This window comes from Panthera leo, chromosome A1 (genome assembly GCF_018350215.1).
Source record: "Panthera leo isolate Ple1 chromosome A1, P.leo_Ple1_pat1.1, whole genome shotgun sequence".
NCBI classification, from domain to species: Eukaryota; Metazoa; Chordata; class Mammalia; order Carnivora; family Felidae; genus Panthera; species Panthera leo.
In genome coordinates, this window is record NC_056679.1 from 212993716 (window position 1) to 213012231 (window position 18516).

Genomic DNA, 18516 nt, shown 5'->3' on the forward strand with positions numbered 1-18516 from the left:
CTTCAATGATTTCACAGTCTGTTGAACATCTTAAAATAGTACTTGATTTGTCTAAAAAAGGAGAGCCATTTATTACACATTCATAGAGTTGTCTGAGTAACTGAAGCTGATTCCTTAGAATTCTCAAAAATTTTTTAGGTTTATTTTTATTTATTTTGAGAGAGAATAGAGAGCAAGTGGGGGAGGGACAGAGAGAGGGAGAGAAAGAATCCCAAGCAGGCTCCTTGCTCTCAGCTCAGAGCCCGATGTAGGGCTTGAACTCCCAAACCGTGAGATCATGCCTGAGCTGAAGTCAGACTCTTAACTGACTGAGCCATGCCACCCAGGCACCCCTAAAATTCTAAAAATTTCTAACGGACAATCTTTAAACAAAATGTCTTGAACATCTTCCTGCATTCTTCTGAGTAAACTGAACCATCTTAATTTTTTTCATTGTGATTTGCATTTATCATATGAACATTCATTATTTTCATTTTTGTTAATCAGTGTCTCATGCTGCCGGCTATTATTTTTGTACCTGTTAATTGTGTAGTGTCTCTTTAAATTTCCAACTCTCTTATAATTTATTCCTAATTTGTTTGGGGCTACTTCTCCACATGTCCAGACTTTTTAGTTATTGCTATTTAAAGATCTGACTAATGCAGGGGCACCTGGGTGGCTCAGTTGGTTGGGCATCTGACTTCAGCTCAGGTCATGATCTTGCAGTCTGAGTTCAAGCCCCACGTCGGGCTCTGCACTGACAGCTCAGAGGCTGGAGCCTGCTTCAGATTCTGTCTCCATCTCTCTCTGCCCCTCCCCTGCTCTCACTGTGTCTCTGTCTCTCAAAAATAAAATAAAAACATTTTTTAAATTTTTTAAAAAATCTGACTAATGCGGCGCCTGGGTGGCTCAGTCAGTTAAGCATCCGACTCTGCTCAGGTCCTGATCTCACTGTTCACGAGTTCTTGGGCTCTGTGCTGATAGCTCAGACCCTGGAGCTTGCTTCACATTCTGTGTCTCTCTCTCTCTCTCTCTCTCTCTCTCTCTGCCCTTCCCGTCCTTGCACTCTGTCTCTCTCAAAAATAAATAAAAACATTATATAAAAAAAAAACAATCTGACTAATGGCCTTAGGGTGAATAGGTTGATAGGGTAAATCTCAGATTATATAACTTCATAAGCATTTTAGGTACACAAAAATAGATTCTGACTAAGGTATTTTCAGCTTCATTATCATTTTTGTTTTGTTTTGATTTTTTTTTTCTTTTTTTTATTAATTTTTTTTTTAATTTACATCCAAATTAGTTAGCATATAGTGCAACAATGATTTCAGGAGTAGATTCCTTAGTGCCCCTTGCCCATTTAGCCCATCCCCCCTCCCAGAACCCCTCCAGCAACCCTCTGTATGTTCTCCATATTTAAGAGTCTCTTCTGTTTTGTCCCCCTCCCTGTTTTTATATTATTTTTGCTTCCCTTCCCTTATGTTCATATGTTTTGTATCTTAAAGTCCTCATATGAGTGAAGGCATATGATATTTGTCCTTCTCTGACTGACAAATTTTGCTTAGCATAATACCCTCTAGTTCCATCCACGTAGTTGCAAATGGCAAGACTTTATTCTTTTTAATTGCCGAGTAATACTTCATTGTATATATATATACCACATCTCCTTTATCCATTCATCCATCGATGGACAGTTGGGCTCTTTCCATACTTTGGCTATTGTTGATAGTGCTGCTATAAACATTGGGGTGCACGTGTCCCTTCGAAACAGCACACCTGTATCCCTTGGATACATACCTGGTAGTGCAATTGCTGGGTTGTAGGGTAGTTCTGTTTTCAGTTTTTTGAGGAACCTCCATACTGTTTTCCAGAGTGGCTGCACCAGCTTGCATTGCCACCAACAATGCAAAAGAGATCCTCTTTATCTGCATCCTAGCCAACATCAGTTGTTGCCTGAGTTGTTAATGTTAGCCATTCTGACAGGTGTGAGGTGGTATCTCATTGTGGTTTTGATTTGTATTTCCCTGATGCTGAGTGATGTTGAGCATTTTTTCATGTGTCAGTTGGCCATCCAGATGTCTTCTTTGGAGAAGTGTCTATTCATGTCTTTTGCCCATTTCTTCACTGGATTATTTGTTTTTTGGGTGTTGAGTTTGATAAGTTCTTTATAGATTTTGGATACTAACCCTTTATCTGCTATGTCGTTTGCAAATATCTTCTCCCATTCTGTCAGTTGCCTTTTAGTTTTTCTGATTGTCTCCTTCGCTGTGCAGAAGCTTTTTATTTTGATGAGGTCCCAGTAATTCATTCATTATCATTTTTTTAATGTTTATTTGTTTTGAGAGAGAGCAAGTGGGAGAGGGGTGGAGAGAGAGAATCTCAAGCAGGCTTCATGCTGTCAGCATAGAGTCCAGCACAGGCTTGATCTCAGGAAGCTTGAGATCATGCCCTGAGCCAAAATCAAGAGCCAGATGTTCAACCAACTGAGCCACCCAGGTGCCCCAGCTTCGTTATCATTTTAAGGATTTTATTGTAGTTTCAATCTGTTTAGTTTCTTTGAATATTGTATTGGTGGTCATACTTTTTAAATTTCAGTAAAAACTATCACAAAATGCAAAAGGCCATATTTTATATTTGTTCCATTTGCGTGAAATGTCCAGAAAGACAAATCTGTAGAAATAAAAAGTGGTTTACTGGTTGCCAGGGGTTGGAGGAAAGGGAAAATGGATAATGATAGCTGGTGGATATGGAGGTTTTTTGGGGGGGTTGGGTGGAGGTGATGCAGTATTCTGGAATTAGATAGTGATAACGGTTGAACAACTTTGTAAGTATACTGAAAACCACTGAATTATACTCTTTAAAAGAATGGATCTTATGTGTATTATATCTCAAGTTTTAAAATCTAAATTAAAGCAAATTTTCTAATAGACCATTCAAAACATATTCTGAATTGGTTTCTTTCTAAATCTATACTTTTACTTTTGTCTTTTATTCATTGGTTTAGATTTTGAGTCTCTCAGATGTAATTTATTTATAGTGAAGGCATAATTTGTATTTTCCTTAGGGATAATATAAGTGCAGTTGTGCATTAAATGAAAATTTAGATAATCTACATTGTTTTTAAAGAAAAAAAGTCTTCTTTACTTGGGATATTGATCTACTCTAACTGTAGGTATTAAGGAACAAACATGTGAGCCCTAAATATCTAAAGAATTTTAAGGACTGTCATTTTAATAGGAAAGACCAGCAATAATTAAAACTAAAAACAAACCAAACTCTATTAATTTATTTTGCATTTTTCTTCATTAAGCATAAATTATAATATCTTTTTAAAGTGTAGGGGCGCCTGGGTGGCTCAGTCGGTTAAGCGGCCGACTTCGGCTCAGGTCATGATCTTGCGGTCCGTGAGTTTGAGCCCCGCGTCGGGCTCTGTGCTGACAGCTCAGAGCCTGGAGCCTGTTTCAGATTCAGTGTCTCCCTCTCTCTGACCCTCCCTTGTTCATGCTCTGTCTCTCCCTGTCTCAAAAATAAAAAAAATAAATAGATAAAGTGTAAATTATATATTGCCTCATGAGTTTTGTTTTCATTACTTGTTTTATTTCATTTTGATTGTTTTTATATTTAATTTTCTGGTTTTGTGATTTGTTCTATGTAACGTTTTCAGTATTTAAAACTTTTAACAGCAACTTAATAAGTAGTTTTTCATTCTGATGTTTGAAACTGAGTAATTCCTTTGGTCTGTAAGTTATTAAACACAGTTTTTATTTTTTTATTTTTAGGCTATGGAGTTACTAGTCGAGAAGGCGATCAGTAGTGCTTCTAGTCCTCAGAGCCCTGGAGATGCACTGAGAAGAGTTTTTGAGTGCATTTCTTCAGGGATTATTCTTAAAGGTAGTTTTGGCTCATTTTTAATGTTTGTGCATTTGATAGTTGAATAATAACTCTTTCTTTTACAAATGGATAATGCTAATGCCTTTTTTTCTCTATGGTGATTGTAGGTAGTCCTGGACTTCTGGATCCTTGTGAGAAGGATCCATTTGATACCTTGGCAACAATGACTGACCAACAGCGTGAAGACATCACTTCCAGTGCACAGGTACCAGTGTATTCCTAATCCCAAAGTTTTGTTGGGGCACTGCCCTTAAGGTTTTTTGTGGTGTGTGTGTGTGTGTGTGTGTGTTTTAATGTTCATTTTATTTTTATTTTTGAGAGAGAAGGAGGGACAGAGAGGGAAAATCCCAAGCAGGCTTCGCACTGTTAGTGCTGAGCCCTATGCGGGGTTTGAACTAACCATAAGATCATGACCTGAGCGGAAACCAGAGTCAGATGTTTAACTGACTGTGCCACCCAGGTGCCCCAAAGTTTTATCTTTTTTGTAATTGTCCTTTAGAAATCATTGTATAGTATTTTTTTTTCTTTTCAAGTTTTTAAATTCTAATTAGTTGGGGCGTCTGGGTGGCTCAGTCATTTTAGTACCCAGCTCTTCTCTTCATTTCAGCTCAGGTATGATCCCAGAGTCATGGTATTGAGCCCCATGGCAGTATTAATGCTGAGTGTAGAGTCTGCTTAAGAGTATCTCTCTCTCTCTCTCTCTGCCCCCGTCCCCTGCTCGCTTGCTCTCTCTCTCTCTCTCTCTCAAATTTAAAAAATAAGTAAATAAACACACACAGATAAATTCCAGTTAGTTACTATACAGTAAAATGTTGGTTTCAGGAATAGAATTCAGTGATTCATTACTGACATATGACACCCAGTGCTCATCATAAGTGCCTTCCTAATACCCATCACCATCTACCACCCACCTTCCTCCATCAACGTTCAGTTTGTTGTCTGTCTTTGTCTTTTTATGTTTCGTTTTCCTCTCTTTTTTTTTTCCTCCCATATGTTCATCTTCTTCGTTTCTTAAATTCCACATATAAATGAAATCATATGGTATTTATCTTTCTCTGACTGACTCTAGCTCCATCCACGTTGCAAATGGCAAGGTTTCATTCTTTTTTTTATACTTTAGAACTTTTTCCTTAATGTTTAAGAGAGAGAGAGAAAGAGAAAGCGCACACATAGGAGCAGGGGAGGGGCAGAGAGAGAGAGAGCGAGAGCGAGAGCGTGCACGCGCGCCAGGATCCGAAGCAGGCTCCACACATCCAGTTGAGGTTCGAACTCAGCAACCGTGAGATGACCTGAGCTGAAACAAGTGTCGGATGCTTGACTGACTGAGCCACCCAGGGTCCCCAAAGATTTCATTCTCTTTAATTGCTCTGTGTGTGTGTGTGTGTGTGTGTGTGTGTGTGTGTGTGTGTGTGTAGTGTTTATATATACATAATGTGCATGTGTGGGTATTCATCAGTCAGTGGACATTTGGGCTTTCTCCATAGTTTGGCTTTTGGTTAATAATGATGCTGTAAACATCAGGGTGCCTGTACCCCTTCGAATTGTTTTTTGGTTGTTGTATCCTTTCTGTAAATACTTAGTAGTACAATTGCTGAGTTGTAAGGTAGTTCTATTTTTTTTAAGTTTTGGGGAACCTCTATAGTTTTTCAGAGTGGCTGCACCAGTTTGCATTCCCACCAACAGTTAAGAGGGTTCCCCTTTCTCCACATCCTCACCAACACCTGTTGTTTCTTGTGTTGTTAATTTTAGCCATTCTGACAGGTGTGAGGTGCTATCTTATTGTGGTTTTGATTTGTATTTCCCTGATGATGAGTGATGTTGAGTATCTTTTCATGTGTCAGTCAATAGGATGTCTTCTTTGGGATGTATAGTATTTTTTTGTGCTTCTTTAGTAAGCCCTTGGAGGAGATATAATTTAAACTAGATTTCACTAATATAATCTTAACTGCATTATTTTAACTATAATTTATATGTCTAAGTAAGTATATTATATAAATATAAAAATACCTCTGTATTTTCAGTGTCCTATTAAATCTGAATATTAGGTTATATATCATGATCAGTATAGGAACTGTTTTATGTCCTCTGGATTTAAGAAGTGGTGTGCTGTGTGGTTTTTGGTAGTTATTCCTATAATTTAGCCTCCCCTGCCACTGGAAAGGCTGTCTAATGTAGTTAATTAAAAATGTAGTCTCTGGAGTCAAGACTGTCTAGGTTTGAATATAAGCTCTTCCATCTTATCTATAAAACAAAGACCAAAGCAGTATCTGTCTCAAGCAGGATTTGGGGGAGGATTAAATGAGTTAATGTGTATAACTATTAACTGTATCTGATATATGGAAGGATCATAATAAATGTTAGCTATTATCAGTTAACAGTTTTTTTTTTTATATAATATTTTTATTTATTTTTGAGACAGAGAGAGACAGAGCATGAGCAGGGGAGGGGCAGAGAGAGAAGGAGACACAGAATATGAAGCAGGCTCCAGGCTCTGAGATGTCGGCACAGAGCCCGACACAGGGCTCGAACTCACGAACCGCGAGATCATGACCTGAGGCAGAACCAAGAGTCCAACACTTAACTGACTGAGCCACCCAGGCGCCCCTAAAGTTTATTTTTTGAAAGAGAGCGTGCACAGTTGTGCACGTGAGCAGGGGAGGGACAGAGTGATTGAGGGAGAGAGAGAATCCCAAGCAGGCTCCACACTGACAGCACAGAGCCTGATGCAGGGCTCAAACTCAAGAACCATGACTGGAGCCAAAACCAAGAGTCAGACTCTTAATCGACTGAGCCACCTGGGCGCCCTATGGTAGAAATGTATTAATATTCATTATTGTATACCAGGTATCTTTGGATATTTTCTGTTAATACAGAAAAAAATTACTCTGTTTATCTTTCATAAGTCTCTCTCAGAGAATTTGTATTCTGTTATGGTAAATATTCCTAGTTCTGGCTTCAGAAAGTTGCCTTATAGCTTAAAGGAGATAGAGAAGCACCCACTACTGGTGAAAATCCAGAATTACAAACTAAATAGAATACCTTATCAAGTCCTTATTAACACAGATGATTTGGGGACTTTTAGGATTTCAAAAGCCAATATAATGTGGCACAAAGTTCTAAGGAACTGAAATTGTATAATCGGGGAAAGTTTTAGAATAGTAAATTCTCACACAGATGACTATAGCCAACAACTGTATCTCAGCTGAAGAAAATCAACAGGTATTAAAAATATTCTCAATAGCAGCCATTTGGAAAACAGACTCCAAGGTATATTCCCAAGAGAACTGAAAACATGTCCACACAAAAACTTGTACAGGAATGTTCGTAGCAGCATTATGCATAATTGCTAAAAAGTGGAGACATCCCAAATGCCCATCAACTGGTAAATGAATAAACAAATACAGTATATATTCTGTACAGTGGAATATTATTTAGTCATTTAAAGGAATGAAGTACTGATACATGCTATAACATGGATTAACCTTAAAAACCTTATTAAGTGAAAGAAGTCAGACACAAAGCTATATAATGTAGGAGTCCATTTATATGAAATGTCCACAGTCTTCAAATCTTGTAGACATAGAAAAGCGGATTAGTGGTTGTCACTACCTAAGGGTGAAGGGTTTGAGGAATGACTGCCATTGAGTCATAGTTTTGCCGGGGGGGGCGGGGGGGGCGGGGAGGGGAAGTTGTGTGTGAAAATGTTCTGAAATTTGTGGTTATGGTTGAACAACTTTGTTAAGTGTACTAAAAAACACTGTACATTTTAGAAACGTGATTCTTAGGATATGTTAATTATATCTCAAAAAAATAGTCTGGGGTGCCTGGGTGACTCCGTCAGTTAAGCTTCCCACTCTTGGTTTCAGCTCAGCTCATGATCTCACGGTAGTGAGTTTAAGGTCCAAAGTCGTCAGGTTCTGCACTGACAGTGCAGAATCTGCTTGAGATTCTCTGTCTCCCTCTCTCTCTGCCCCTTCCCTGATCATGTGTGTTCGTTCTCTCTCTCTCTCTCTCTCTCTCTCCCTCTCCCTCTCCCTCTCCCTCTCCCTCTCCCTCTGTCTCTGTCTCTGTCTCTGTCTCTGTCTCTCTGTCTCCGTCTCTCTCAAAAATAAATAACTAAATGTAAAATTAAAAAAATAGTCTAAAGACGCCTGGGTGGCTTACTGTCAGTTAAGTGTCTGACTTCAGTTCAGGTCATGATCTCATAGTTTGTGAGTTTGAGCCCTGCATCAAACTCTCTGCTGTCAGCACAGAGCCATCTTCAGATCCTCTGTCTCCCTCCTTCTCTCCCTCCCCAACCTCAAAAATAAATAAACATTTTAAAGAAGTAGTCTAAACAGTTACATTGAAGGTTATAACCATATAGTAAAATTTGCCATATAATCAGATGATTACATCTTCTTGAATTAGTTTATTTAGAAATTTGAGGAATAGATTGTTTTGTGAAATCTTGTGACATTGATGCCTAACATATGTATGCCTGTGTGTACATAACCATGTAGTGAAATTTTTATTTTTAGTTCGTGAAGTAACAAGTTAAAGAAATGGCCTTTTTGTAAACCTGAGGAAGTGTGTATATGTATATATGTGCAGCCTATACACATGGTCATCCACAGAAAAAATGGGAAAATACATGACTATAAACCAAACAGGGATTTACTGCATGAGTAAGAGACACTTTGTTTTGCTGTATATTGTTTCAAGGCTTTAAAAAATTTTTTTAATGTTTGTTTATTTTTGAGAGAGAGAGAGAGACAGGGTACAATCAGGGGAGAGGCAGAGAGGGAGGGAGACACAGAATCTGAAGCAGGTTCCAGGCCTCGAGGTGTCAGCCCAGAGCCTGACATGGGGTTTGAACTCATAAACCCTGAGGTCATGAACTAAGCTGAAGTTAGGTGCTCACCTGACTGAGCCACCCAGGGTGCCCCTCAAGATTTTTTCAAATGAACATAATACAGAATTTTTTTTAAGATTTATTTTTTAATTTAGGTTTTAAAAAGCAAAATAGCATGTATACAGAAAAGTCTGAACATATAAAACAAGAACAGTATTTCACAGTATTTCAGTTGTGAAACTAATATTATTGAAGTTATTTCACCAAATATGCTTTTTTATATTGTTACATGGAGACCTAAACCTAGTTAAGAATGAATATTTTTGTCTTTAAAATTAACTCTGAATTTTGGCTCTTTTTGTTGCAGTTTGCATTGAGACTCCTTGCATTCCGCCAGATACACAAAGTTCTAGGCATGGATCCATTACCCCAGATGAGCCAACGTTTTAACATCCACAACAACAGGAAACGAAGAAGGGATAGCGATGGAGTCGATGGATTTGAAGCTGAGGGGAAAAAAGACAAAAAAGATTATGATAACTTTTAAAAAGTTTCTGTAAATCTGCAGTGTTAAAAACAACAGGTGCCCATTTGTTGGTTGTTTTTCATTCATAATAATGTCTACTTTGAAAAGTTTATCAAGAATTTAAAGAATTTCATGGAAGAACCAAGTTTTTCTGTGACATTAATATCTTAATGTACAGTGTTAGGTATTATATTGAATGGAAAGACACCCAAAAAAAAAAAAATTGTGCTCCAACTAGGGGAAAAACAGTGGTTCAGATTTTTTCCCCATTATTTTGGTTTTATTTACTGGTTGCCCTAGCTCCCCCTATTTTTGTGTCTTTTATTAACTAGTCTATTAAATCTTTACTGTATTTAATGCAGTATTTGTGCTTCAGTTGCTATGTGTATTTTGATATTTTTATTTAGTTTTGTTTGCTCTTTGACACTAGATGTTACTTTGTGTTACAGATGATATCCTTTGCCCTTCTTAATATTTTACAGCAGTACGTTTTTTTGTAACGTGGAACTGCAGAATTTTTTCTTTTTGTTTTATTCTGTATGTGACGGATTTCAACACAAAAAGTTATCCTGCCATTTAAGTGCTCAGAACTGAATGTTTCTGCAGATCTTGTGGCATTTGTCCCTAGTGTGATATATAAAGGTGTAATTAAGACAGATTTCTGTTAATCTAATCAAGTTTGCTGTTAGTTGTGCATTAGCAGTATAAAAGCTAATATATACTATATGGTCTTGCAACAGTTTTAAAGCCTCTGCATAATTGATAATAAAAATGCATGACATTTTTGTTTTTAATAGACTTTTAAAATTATAATTTTAGGTTTGACACGTAGATCTTTGTACAGTTGACTTTTTGACATAGCAAGGCCAAAAATAACTTTCTGAATATTTTTTTCTTCTGCATAAGTGGAAAGGGCATTTTTCATATATAAGTGGGCTAACCAATATTTTCAAAAGAACTTTATCATTGTGCAACTAACAACAGTAACTAGCCCTTAATTATGATGACAGTTCCTTATTGGTGTGTGTGAGATTACTCTAGCAAACTATTACAGTGTAACACAGTTGAATGATTCCTCCCCCTGCCCATCACCCACATAATTTACAGTTCTCTTAACAGTGAGGTTGATAAAGTATTACTGATAAAAAATTAAGGTTATCTAAGGAGAAAAACCAGAAAATTATTTGGTGTGGCCATCTTACATGCTTATGTGTCCTACAAAAAGCTAAATATTCTAGCAGTGGTGTAATGAGAAGTTACATCTTACTGTTGATGTATGTATGCTCTGGTACACAGATGTCATTTTGTTGTCACAGCACTACAGTGAAATACACAAATAAAAACTTAAATTCATATAATGACTTAAATGTATTATATGTTAGAATTGACTCATAAACTACTTTTTCTTTGAAATGATTTATGCTTCAGTAAAACCATATTCAAGTTTTTTAGGTACTTACATCTTGTTATGCTACCTGAACACATAATTTCAGAAAAATTTATAATTCAGTAGTCTATTGGCTTAACTTCTTAATTTGGTCAGAATCTTTCCCTGGACCCTTAGAGAACCAGGAAACTGTAGGAGACGACTACCAGAGAACTAGAACAAGAAACTTGGGCTTTTTTACCAATTTTGTCACATATACTATGTAACATTGGCAAGCCTTTTTTTTTTTTTTTTTTAATATTTCTGGGTCTTCTTTTACTCTTTTGAATAATTAGTTGCCCAGTAAAATTTTGGAATTTTGTTTTTCACAGTTCTCTTAAGAGAGAAGGCAAGAACTGACATTTGGTCATGCACTAATGACACAACATACCATGCTTGGTCATTTACCGTTTTAACCTATCATAACGATAAGAATAAGTGACAGTGCTGTATTTCTTATTTTTCAGATGAGAACACTGAAGCCCAGAGTGGCTAACTAACAAAAGATCACAGATCCACTTATGTGACAGGATTGAAATTGAGTCAGGTTTCAGTAGGAGCTATAGTTAGCGCTGTTTAAATTTTTTATGAAAATAAATGTTTCAGTACCACTTATTTTTTGCATGATGTAATGGTTTCATAGTTGTGCCTAGACCCACATTAACCATCTTGTGTGAAATAACTTGGATTTGTTAATATCTTCTGCTTTGACAATTTTTTAAAGAAAACTATAAACTTTAGTTAAAAGAGGCATTGGTTATCACCCTGATAATACATTTTGGAATCAGTTGTTTTGGTAACTAATTATTAGTTATTCTCTGCATCTCAGGCTGGCTTTCCCTGTTACTTTGTTACAGTAATTTAATGATGACCATAATAAAACAAATTGATTCCTCTCACCTACCTCCATTTAAATGATACACTCCAAATTAGAATTTTCTTTTTCTTCACCACTACTATTTCTTCTGTTTCTTTGGATAAGTTAGAATTGAAAATGCAGAACTGCATGAACAGCATAGCAAAAGATCTCTAGTTTTTATTGTTTTTATTGTTTTTTTCAATGTTTATTCATTTTTTGAGAGAAAGAGAGCGATTGGGGGAGGGACCAGGAGAGAGGGAAACACAGAATCTGAAGCAAGCTCCAGGCTCCAAGCTGTCAGCACAGAGCCTGATGCAGGGCTCAAACTCCTGAATGGTGAGATCATGACCTGAGCCAAAGTCAGATGCTCAACCGACTGAGACACCCAGGCACCCCCAGATCTCTGGTAAGTCAAGAATATTTTAAGTAATTTTTTCCTGCTTGTTAACAAAAACATGAATAAAGATTTTTCCCAATAAAGGGCAAATTTTATAGTGTCCTAGAAAGATAATGTTCATAGCATTGGTCTCAAATTTGACTATTCCATGAGAGTTGTCTGGAGAATATTCTAAAAAGATTGAGGAAGGCCAGAATAAGCCTAATTAGGAATGTGCTCTTCTCTCTCCTCTCCCTTCTCTTCTCTTCTCTCCCCTCCCCTCCCCTCCCCTCCCCTCCCCTCCCCTCCCCTCCCCTCCCCTCCCCTCCCCTCCCCTCCCCCCTCCCCCACTCCCTCTCCCCCTCTCTCTCCTCTCCTCTTTCAGAGAGAGAATTCCACGCAGGCTCCATGTTTTCTTGCTCAGCGCAGACCCAATGTAGGGCTCAAACCTAGGAACTGTGAGATCATGACCTGAGCTGAAGTCAAGAACCTGACACTTAACCAACTGAGCCACCCAGGCACCCCAAGGCTGTACATTTTAAGATGGCTTTCTTTTAGGTATTTACTTGAATGGATGGTTTACATACACGTTTAAAATTTTAAAGGTGTAAAGGAATATATGGCTTAAAAGGTCTGCCTCTTGTGTTGCCCTTTCCCAGAGGCAGTCAGTGTTATCCATTGTATGTCCTTCCACACATGGTCTGTGCACGTGGCATGAACGTGTACACCTCTTTGCTTTTTTACAAATGGCTGCATACTGGGCTTATTCTGCACCTGCCTTCCTTTCCTTTAAATATCTGAGTCCTAGAGATTATTCCATATCAGTACACGTAGGGAAATTGCATTTTTAACAAGCACTGTAAGATCATTCAAATTAGAATTTTTTTTCTTTAAGTATAGGTGGTTCTGATTGAGTGGTACATTGGTCATTCTTGAATAAATGTGCGTTATAGCAGTGACCATCATTTACTCTAGAGTTCAAAAGCTATTTTGTGTGTGTATGTGTATACATTTGTTTAAATAAGTTCTATGCCCAGCATGGGGCTTAAACTCATAACCCTGAGATCAAGAGTCACATGCTCTACTGCCTAAGCCATTGAGGCATCCCTACAAAACTGTATCTTAAATTTTGTATTCTAAGTATTTTTTTTTTTTTTTATCAGCCACACATTATATATGGCAATATATATGACTGGATGGCTCAGTCTGGTAAGTATTTGACTCTTGATATTGGCTCAGGTTATGATCTCATCTCACAGTCATGAGATCAAGCCCGGTGTTGGGCTCCACACTGAGCATGAAGTTTGCTTGAGATTCTCTCTCTCCCTCTGCCCTCTTCTCTCAAAAAAAATAAAAATCTTAAAAATGTTAATGCTTAAGGTAGGGGTTTGGAGGGAAGTTTAAACCTACATTACCAATAACAGCTAACTTTGGTGAGATAGCATTGGAACTTCTAACCTGAAAGGAACTCCCTGTGTCCTTTATCTGATATCCAAAGAGAGAGAAACATATCCTTAGCATTGGTTCACACCAATGTTCAGTTTGGTGTTCAGTTCTGGGCTGCTTCTTGTTGATGTTGTTGTTGTTAACTGAGCTTTAGCCCAATGTGGGGCTTGAACTCACAACCTTGAGATCAAGAGTCATTTGCTGTACTGTCTGAGCCAGCCAGGTGCCTGTCTGAGCATTTGTTGTTGAGTGATAACTTGGAGTGACCAAGGTAGTGAAAATTTGAAACTAAACTCTACAGTTAGAACCACAGCACAGGAGGAACAAGAGATGTGGGGGAGAGAAAGGATTAGAAGTATCTTCAAATATGAATATCTATAGAAAGCATAGTTTTTGAAAATGTTAACTGCAACAATAAAATAGATGAATGTCCGTGGAAAGAAGTTGGTGCCTGTGTTCAAATATAACCACCTGCCTAACATTTTGGTTAAAGGTTCTGGCATTAAGTATGAAAGTATATAAGCTAACCAGATCTTTTCAAAGTTTAAGATGCTGTTTGTTACCAGGAATACCTCAGATACTTGGAGGTTCAGTTCCACACCACCATAACATAGTAAATATCACAATAAAGTGAGTCAAATGAATTTTTTGGTTTCCCTATATATAGATAGAAGTTATGTTCATCTATTAAATGTGCAATACCATTGTGTCTTTAGTAAACATTGTACAGGGGCATTTGGGCGGCTCAGTTGAGTCAGTTAAGCGTCTGACTCTTGATTTCGGCTGAGGTCATCATCTCACAGTTTGTGAGTTCCAGCCTGGCGTCGAGAGAGAGGTGAGCGTGTGTACTCTCTCAAAATAAATACATAAACTTTAAAAAAAAAAAAAAAAAATGTACATACCTTAACTCTAAAAAATAAAAAAATTAAAATTTTAAGAAAACAATTTTTAAAGCAAAAAATGCTAACCATCATCCATGCTTTCAGTGAGTCATAATCACTGATGACAGATCACCATAACAATTATAATAATAATGAAAAAGTTTGAAATATTTTGAGAATTAGCAAATATGATACAGAGACACTATGTGAGCAAGTGCTGTGAGAAAAATGGCACTGAGAGACTTGCTTGATGCACAGTTGCCACAAACCATCAATTTGTAAAAAAACAAAAACAAAAACCACACAGTATCAGGGCACCTGTCTGGCTCTCAGTTAAGTGTAGGACCTCAGCTCAAGACATGATCTCATGGTTCATGTTTTGAGCCTCGCCTCAGGCTCTATGCTGTCGGTGCAGAGCCCACTTTGGATCCTCTGTCCCCCTCTCTCCCTGCCCCTCCCCTGCTCGTGTGTACTCGCACTCTCTGTCAAAAATAAACATTAAAAAAATTACAAATTTATTTATTTTGAGAGAGAGCATGCTTGAGGGAGCACATGAGTGGGGGAGGGGCAGAGAGAGAGGGAGAGAGAATCCCAAGCAGGCTCTGCACTGTCAGCACAGAGCCCAATGCGGGCTCTGGCTCATGAACCGTGAGATCAGGACCTGAGCTGAAGTCAAGAATCAGACGCTTAACCGACCGAGCCATCCAAGCGCCCCTAAAAAAAAAAAAGAAAAAATCTTTAAAAATAAAAAAAGCCTCAATATCTGTGAAGGGCAGAAATAAAGCAAAGCACAATAAAATGAGGTATGCCTTTATACTGTTAGTCCATGTGCCTAGTAAAGATCATTTGAATAGAATTCAAATAGCCATTGTCTCAAAGTTGGTAATTATTTCATGGCAGCCAAAATGCAGGCATGAATAAGATTTCGGCAAAGTGGAGGCTGGTTTTGCTCTGTACCTTGTTAAATTTTCCCTTGTTTTCCATGGCATTGAAATTCCTGGTTGGTTGGTTTTATTTCCTCCTACCTCTCTGAACATTCCTTTTGTGCTGCTGCTTCTAGGTGGCACTTTCCATGGTTCTGTCATCAACATCTTCTGCATGTGTACATGCTATTGATGATCTCATCAACCTTTCAGGATTTAGATACTCCCTTTGTTAAAATTATTTCCAAATCCTGCCTTTTTCCAAACTCCAGTCTATTCAGCCTACAACCCCCAGATTATTCCTCCTAAAGCATCTGTTTGATTATGTCACTGCTACTCAAGATACCTTCAAGCAACTCTACATCAATGTACTGAACAGTATGTATTCATCCTCACAACATTGTATTTACTACACATGAGTAAACTAGGGTTTGAGATTAAGTAACTTGCTGTTTCTGTAATAAAAGGTCACTTGAATGATAGAGTTTCTTGAATTGGGTCAGATCATCAGAAAGCTACATATTTGGAGAGTTCTTTGACTTCAAAGCCTGAGCATTTAACCTTTATGCCATGTACTTCCCATAGATGTATCCTGCAGCTAAGCCTCTTTCTGTACAATTTTAATGCTTAAGACATGGATTTTAAGTATCCCAAATTTTGGTCTACTCCAAAGGCCTACCCATCAGCCCTTTTCCACTCTTCAGATTCTAAAGAATTCACAACACTACTTCTTTTTCAAAGGTCAGTTGTTAATAATAGGAAAAGGGAATGCCATCTCCATTGCTCTGCATTTTAACCTTTACCTGAGCCAGAAGTCATATCTTATGTACTATATCCAGGATATAGCTATGTCTTATTTGGCCCAAACTGTTAAAAACAGCCAAAGGGCGCCTGCGTGGCTCAGTAGGTTGAGTGTCCGACTTCAGCTCAGGTCATGATCTCACAGTTTGTGGGTTTGAGCCCTGCATCAGGTTCTGTGCTGACAGCTCAGAGCCTGGATCCTGCTTCGGATTCTGTGTCTCCCTCTCTCTCTACCCTTCCCCTGCTTATTCTGTGCCTCTGTCTCTAAAATAAAATAAACATTAATTTTTTTTTCTGCAGTTTTATACCTTTATTTGACAATCAGCAATTCTCATCCACATTAACAGTCTGTAGATTTTTGAAAGTGGTGACAGGTACATAGGTAACCAACGTATAGAGCTTGTTTGGTGAATCCTCATCCTCATTACTTTTTCTGGACAACCACACACGGATACAGTACGGAACATTCCTTATTCCTTTGGCCAAGACAGCTTTGTTGAGCCTGGTGTCAATGTGCACATCTGGGGTTCCCATCTCCTGCATAGCAAATTTCCGGATCTCTTTGAGTGCCTGAGGGGCACGCTTTTTAACATTTATTTATTTTTGAGACAGAGACAGAGCATGAACAGGGGAGGGGCAGAGAGAGAGGGAGACACAATCCGAAACGGGCTCCAGGCTCTGAGCTGTCAGCACAGAGCCTGACGTGGGGCTCGAACTCACAGACTGTGAGATCATGACCTGAGCCACCCAGGCGCCCCCCAAAAATTTTTTTAAACAGCCAATGTTAAAGAACAATTTCACAGGGGCACTTGGGTGGCTCAGTCAGTTAAGCATCTGCCTGGATTTCAGCTCAGGTCATGATTGAACACAATTCAAGAACACAATTCTTGAGTTCAAGCCCCACCTCTGACTCTGTGCTGGCAGTACAGAGCCTGCTTGTGATTCTCTCTCTGCCCCTCCCCTGCTGGTGCTCTTTCTCTCTCTCTCTCCCAAAATAAATAAATAAACTTAAAAAAAAAGAAAAGAAAAATTTCACAGGAAATCCCAATTTGACTTCTCTTGAAAAAATGGAAGATTTGATGACAGAGGGCATGTGTTCCTCTGTGGTAACAATTAACTGAAGCTGAGATGAATGGCTGTTCCCTCTGGTGGATAAATTTAAGACCGTCTTCTCTGGAAAGTTTATCACAGCCTATACCATTCCCTATTTTGTCTGCCAGGCTGGCCTTGTGTGCATTTGATTTTATGACATTAGAGACCCCAGCCATTTTACCTATGGACTCTCCTAAATTTAGTGTGCAAACACATCTCTTAAACTGAGGCATAATCTCAAAAATTACTTTCAGTTCCCAAATTCTTCAATTCTGTGATCACATGTTTCTCTTCTTAAACACTAGGATACTTGATGTCCCTCACACTTAGTATAAAGGACAGTCATAGGGGCGCCTGGTTGGCTCAATCGGTGGAACATGTAACTTGATCTCAGGGTTGTGAGTTCAAGCCCCATGTTGGCTGTAGAGATTACTTTTAAAAATAAATAAAATCTTAAGGACTGTCATAAAGAAACACTCAATGCACTTCCTTCATTGATTGTTTCAAGAGAAATGTCAGGAAGGAGGCCTAAAATTTATGCAAACTGCATATTCAGGGAATCCTTTATTTCAAAGCAGAGACCAAAATCTTCCGGAAATCTCATGGTAATGTTGGAGCAGCCTGTCTGTCTTCCTGTCTGCTCTTTGGTTGGACTTAATGAAAGAGAAGAATCAGTGGGAGTTGATGAGGAGCAAAGATGGGCTCAAAGGAAAATAAGATTTTCTAGATGACAAAATTCTTAATTGTATGAGTTTTTAGGGGCACCTGGGTGGCTCAGTTGGTTGAGCATCCAACTTCAGCTCAGGTCATGATCTCACCGTTCATGAGTTCGAGCCCCGTGTCGGGTTCTGAGCTGACAGCTTGGAGCCTCCTTCAGATTCTGTGTCTCCCTTTCTCTCTGCCCCTCCCCCGTTCACACTCTGTCTCTGTCTCTCAAAACTGAATGAAAATTTAAAAAAATTGTATGAGTTTCTAAATTTTTTCTTTTTGTGAAATTTAGTGTACAACAAAGGAGATGAAAAGGAGAGGGCTTAGTCTACAGTAAAGTGGAAAGGCAGCTGCACCTAAATTATTAATTGAAACCACATTTAGATATTTTTAATGTTTATTTTTGAGAGAGAAAGGAAGTGGGGAAGGGGCAGAGAGACCAGTGGACAGAGAATCTGAAGTGGGCTCTGCACTGATAACAGTGAGCTCAATTCAGGGCTTGAACTGACGAACCTCATGAACTGTGAAATGATGACCTGAGCCAAAGATGGATACTCAACTGATTGAGCCACCCAGGTGCCCCTGGAAACCAAATTTATGAGTGCCAGTTCCCAGTAAAATGAAGTAAGCACCCTCATCCCTGTCTGTCCCTCTGAATGCAATTATAAAATGTGGCTAAAATACATAAAGCAGCAGTTTGAGGACTCTGAAACAACTAATGGCAGGCAGATTGGAGAAGACAAGAACTGATGTATCATCAAACTTAACAGTTGA

General features: G+C 38.4%; 1 protein-coding gene across 2 annotated transcripts in view; it reads left to right on the top strand.

The window, feature by feature from the left end:
* The window catches only part of ZFR (zinc finger RNA binding protein), an 83263-nt gene extending 72680 nt beyond the window's left edge, over window positions 1–10583 (top strand). For both annotated transcript variants that reach the window (XM_042952525.1, XM_042952532.1), the window contains 3 exons: window positions 3759–3870; window positions 3978–4075; window positions 9072–10583. In XM_042952525.1, coding sequence (XP_042808459.1) covers window positions 3759–3870; window positions 3978–4075; window positions 9072–9251 — 390 coding nt within the window. In that variant the 3' untranslated portion in view covers window positions 9252–10583. The remainder of the gene's footprint in view (window positions 1–3758; window positions 3871–3977; window positions 4076–9071) is intronic.
* The last annotated feature ends 7933 nt before the right edge of the window (window positions 10584–18516 follow it).